Below are 5,076 nucleotides of genomic sequence, written 5' to 3' on the forward strand. Positions count from 1 at the left end.
TTAGGGTGCAGCAAATTATCCAAATCTGCCATCACATTGTTTGGAAAAATGCAGACATGCTTTAGTGGCCTTAATTTCAGTTAATTTACCCAAGTGTGGAGAAAGACTCAAGAATCAAAACCCATTGAATTATTGGTGACTCAGTAGTCTGGTTGATATGTTACATTTTTGTGTATTTATCATGCCCATAAGCCTCTGTGGATACACATATAATATGTTGTATAAGGTGGAGGTCATTTTTACTTTACACAATGATTTCCTGCTGATGATATTAAGCATATTACTGTTGTCCTGCGTTGGGGTGCTCGCCTCAAGCTCATTGTGTTGAGTTGTATGCAACTGCTCGGACCAAACAAAAACCCTTTCTAGTTCCAGCGCCATCTTGAGGTCTACAAACACGTGGCCGAAATCCGGGGTGCGCTCCTTCATTGCGTAGCGCGAGCTATACACCGATGGTTTTCACGGCAGTTTACAACAATCTAGATGTCTCGTGAAACAGAGTGAACGACGGTGGATGTTAATTTCTTGTTGACAGTGACATGAAATAAGCCTATGCAAATTAACTATTGTGATTCGTAGTAACCTTTGCACACAATAATAATTATTTGCATACAATAATGAACACGGGCCATCATAATAATAATCATTACCAAAATAAAGACACTATCATCTTGAGTATTTTTCCTGTTTGAGGGGTATTGCGTTTGCAAAATACATGTTATTGCCATGGTAGATTACGCCATTTTGTGGGACCCTTGAGTCCCCACCAAAAGAGGAGATTGACCATATTATGATTTTGCATTTATATTTATGAAAACAACTTTGGACTATGGTTATTATCTTAATAGACATATTCGTATGTATGAATTGAACTCAGCAACAAAAACATTATCTATGCTTGAGTTTTTAGGTAGGCCGATATTTATATTGTTTTACACATAAATCATGTTTTATTTTTCTCTAAACAGTTTATATAATATTGTCTGCTCATACATACGGACTAGGCAGACGGAGACAACAACAAGAGCATAATAATAACCACAAACTTTCTCCCGTCAGACCAATGCGTAATGCATGACGCGCCTAGGAGGAGTGGTCAGCATCGCCTATATATACCCAGTCGCGCTCTTCCTCAGATTCAGCAAAGCAGCAGCGCTGACAAACTGACAATCTCCCTCTAGACTATTAGTGGTTGCATTCACTATCTCACCTTCGCACCAAAGACACACATCGGTGCTCAAAGAAAAATAACATGTCTCCTTCCGAGAACGAGTTTAACATCCCGGCCAAAAATTGCCACCGGATGGTGATTCTGGGCTCTACAAAAGTTGGCAAGACGGCCATCATCTGTCGGTTTCTGAACGAAAGAGTCGAGGACCAGTACACGCCGACCATAGAGGACTTTCATAGAAAATTATACTGCATTCGGGGAGATGCGTACCAGTTGGACATTCTGGACACCTCTGGAAACCATCCCTTCCCCGCTATGAGGAGACTCTCTATCCTTACTGGTAAGCTTAACTCTGAACTCTGAACAAAACAAATAATATGAATGAAAGCTACACTGGAATTTATAGCTACATCGAAATGATATGTATGGGATGTTTTAATAAATAATGCATGCAGTAATGCTATATGCAACACTTTTATTGTACACATTTAGCCTAGGCCTATGTAATGATGGAGCTTTTCAGCTGTGATATTAATGTGCTTCCCCTTGCTCTTTCAGGTGACGTTTTCATCCTGGTGTTCAGTCTGGATAACAGAGACTCCTTCCAAGAGGTCCAGCGCCTGAAGCGTCAAATTTACGAAACCAAGTCCTGCCTGAAAAACAAAACCAAAGAGAATGTGGATGTCCCGATCGTTATCTGCGGGAACAAGTGTGACCGGGAGTTTAACCGGGAGGTTCAGAATGAGGAGATTGAGCAGCTGGTGGCTGGTGATGAACAGTGTGCCTACTATGAGATCTCTGCAAAACGGAACACTAATATCGACCAGATGTTTCAGACTCTTTTTACCATGGCTAAACTGCCCAACGAGATGAGCCCGGACTCTCACCGCAAAGTTTCCGTACAGTACTGCGAAGTACTGCAAAACAGCAGAAGAAAATCTTTCAGAAATAAGAAATACAAAGACGGCGAGGCATACGGGATTGTGGAGCCGTTCGCGCGCCGACCAAGCGTACACAGCGATTTGAGGTACATAAAAGAGAAAGCTATCGGCGGCGGACAGAGCAAACAGAGTTGCACCATCAGCTAAGCAATTTACTGACAATGTGCAGGATAATTGTAACGAAATACAACGATAGGGATGATACCCGCCAGGCTTCTCGCCAGTGTGCGGAGTTCAGGATAACAGCACCCCAGGGCGCAGTGACAGAAACGGGTGTGTATCCCAAACCATGCCAGGACTCGCCGATAAGGTGCATGACATGGTCAGTCCGTCAGAAATTTCCCTGTGGAGTCAGGACTCTCAAAAGGGATGTAGCTTTAGAGAAGCCTATTCTTGTCAACTACATGCTGTAAAATCTGCCTCTACTGAATGGAGAATGGAGGCTTCACCAATGGGGTGACTCTTGTTTACATTTAGCATTTGATTATGTTTTACATGGAAATGAACTTGAACACTTATTGCATTCTGAACAAATCTATGAATGTATATTTATTATTCTGTCATCGTTTACTTTTCACAAAGAAAGAAACATGAAGAGAAAATAAAACCATTTGACAACTGTATTACCATGTCTGTCATCTTTTTTATTGTGCTTGTATATTAACATTGATGGTAAATAAGGATATTCTCAGGTCTTCTCAGTGAAATTACATTTTTTAAGTATTGCCTAAAATACATTTTTGAAGTACACTAAGTGTACAAAACATTAAGAACACCTTCCTAATATTTAGTTGCACCCCCTGTCCTTTCAAAGGCACTTAAATATTTTGTCTTGCCCATTCACCCTCTGAATGGCACACATACACAATCCATGTCTCAAGGCTGAAAAATCCTTCTTTAACCTGTCTCCTCCCCTTCAGCTACACTGATTGAAGTAGATTTAACAGGTGACAATATGGCCCAAATGTTCACTTAATTTTACTCTGTGCAGCTGGAGTTGTACAACGATTCTGAGAAAAATATTGGACCATTTATCTTGGGTTAAAAATAGATGACTGAGAAGAGCAGTTGATGATAGTTCTCTAGAGTACTCATTTGTGAATAAATTAGCATTTCATTTGTATGGATGATGGCATCAGAGGAGAAAATCAGTGTGAAAGTGAGATGTCTGGGTGACATGCTCACATCCAGACAGTCTCTTCTTGAGACATTACTTTGATAAACCTCCCCATCTACAGTGCATGTAATAAGCCTGCAGTCAGAAGCTACAGTATCTATGACGACAGTAGCACTCGCAATAGTTATAATTATTCTAAAAATACCACTTTAAGTCTGCCTAGCTAGTCTTGACACATTAATATGAGAGGTTAGTCAAATCTCCCAACTGTTTTTTTAAAACCTTTTTTTATTTCACCTTTATTTATCCATGTAGGATAGTTGAGAACAAGTTCTCATTTACAACTGCGACCTGGCCAAGATAAAGCATAGCAGTGCGACACAAGCAACACAATTACACATGGAATAAACAAACATACAGTCAGTAACACAATAGAAAAGTATATATACAGTGTGTGCAAATGAGGTAAGATAAGGGAGGTAAAGGCAATAAATAGGCATTAGTGGCAAAATAATTACAATTTAGCAATTAAACACTGGAGTGATAGATGTGCAGAAGATGAATGTGCAAGTAGAGGTACTGGGGTGCAAAGGAGCAAAAAAAAAAACAGTATGGGGATGAGGTAGTTGGATGAGATATTTACAGATGGGCTATATACAGGTGTAGTAATCTGTGAGCTGCTCTGACAGCTAACACTTAAAGCTAGTGAGGGAGATATGAGTCTCCAGCTTCAGTGATTTTTGCAATTCGTCCAGTCATTGGCAGCGGAGAACTGGAAGGAAAGGCAGCCAAACAAGGATTTGGCTTAGGGGTGACCAGTGAAATATACCTGCTGGAGCGCATGCTACGGGTGGGTGCTGCTATGGTGACCAGTGAGCTGAGATAAGGCGGGGCTTTAACCAAGCAAAGACTAAGGTAAAGCTTCCAACTGTGCATTGGTTATTAATACAAATAAAGTTATTGGGTCAATGATGAATATTCATCAACCCGTAAGGCATGACGAGGTACTCATAATGCCCTGAGGTCGTACTGAAAGCCGTCTTCCACTCGTCTCCCTCCCGGATCCGCAACAGGTTGTAAGCACTCCTGAGATCAAGTTTGGTGAAGAAGCACACCCCGTGCATTGACTCAATTGCTGTGGCAATAAGAGGTACCTCACAGTTATCTGATTAAGTGTTATGACTTCTATGAATGGTGAGTGGAGGAGTCAAGCGCAGAGAGCAGGTAATTCCGTACGTGGATCTTTTATTCCAACGACAGCGGAGACATGGACATGCAAAAAACAAGGGCGCATGAAACAACCCGTCCGAAATACACAGGACTAAAACTGTCCGGAAAAATAGAGATCACACTAATACACCAACACCAAATAAACAGAGAACAAGCCCGCACAAAACCCAGCGGGCCTAGTGCCCTTAAATAGCCTACAAACAAAAGTAACTCAAAACAGGTGTACCCGATTAGACCCAATTAACAGAAACAAACGGAAAGGGAATCGATGGCAGCTAATAGGCCGGCGACGACGACCGCCGAGCGCCGCCCAAACAGGAAGAGGCACCATCTTCGGCGGGATTCGTGACATTAAGACCTCGATAGTCAATACACGGGCGCAGACCTCCCTCCTTCTTCTTCACAAAAAATAAACTTGAGGAGGCAGGGGATGTGGAGGACCGAATGTACCCCTGACGCAGGGATTTGGAGACATATGTCTTCATATGTCTCTGCCTGTGACAGAGGATACACGTGACTCCTGGGAAGTGCAGCATCTACCAGGAGATTTATTGCACAATCCCCCTGTCGATGGGGTGGTAATTGAGTCGCCTTATTTTTGGAGAAGGCGAGAGCCA

The 5,076-nt window shown here is 42.0% G+C and overlaps 1 protein-coding gene across 1 annotated transcript; it reads left to right on the forward strand.

The window, feature by feature from the left end:
* Positions 1–1,154: 1,154 nt before the first annotated feature.
* LOC110486975 (dexamethasone-induced Ras-related protein 1) lies at positions 1,155–2,729 on the forward strand. The gene is made up of 2 exons (XM_021558846.2): positions 1,155–1,511; positions 1,730–2,729. Exons 1-2 carry the CDS (start codon positions 1,253–1,255, stop codon positions 2,257–2,259), a joined length of 789 nt encoding a protein of 262 aa, XP_021414521.2. The 5' UTR covers positions 1,155–1,252; the 3' UTR covers positions 2,260–2,729.
* Positions 2,730–5,076: the final 2,347 nt, after the last annotated feature.

This window comes from Oncorhynchus mykiss, chromosome 13 (genome assembly GCF_013265735.2).
Source record: "Oncorhynchus mykiss isolate Arlee chromosome 13, USDA_OmykA_1.1, whole genome shotgun sequence".
NCBI lineage: Eukaryota > Metazoa > Chordata > Actinopteri > Salmoniformes > Salmonidae > Oncorhynchus > Oncorhynchus mykiss.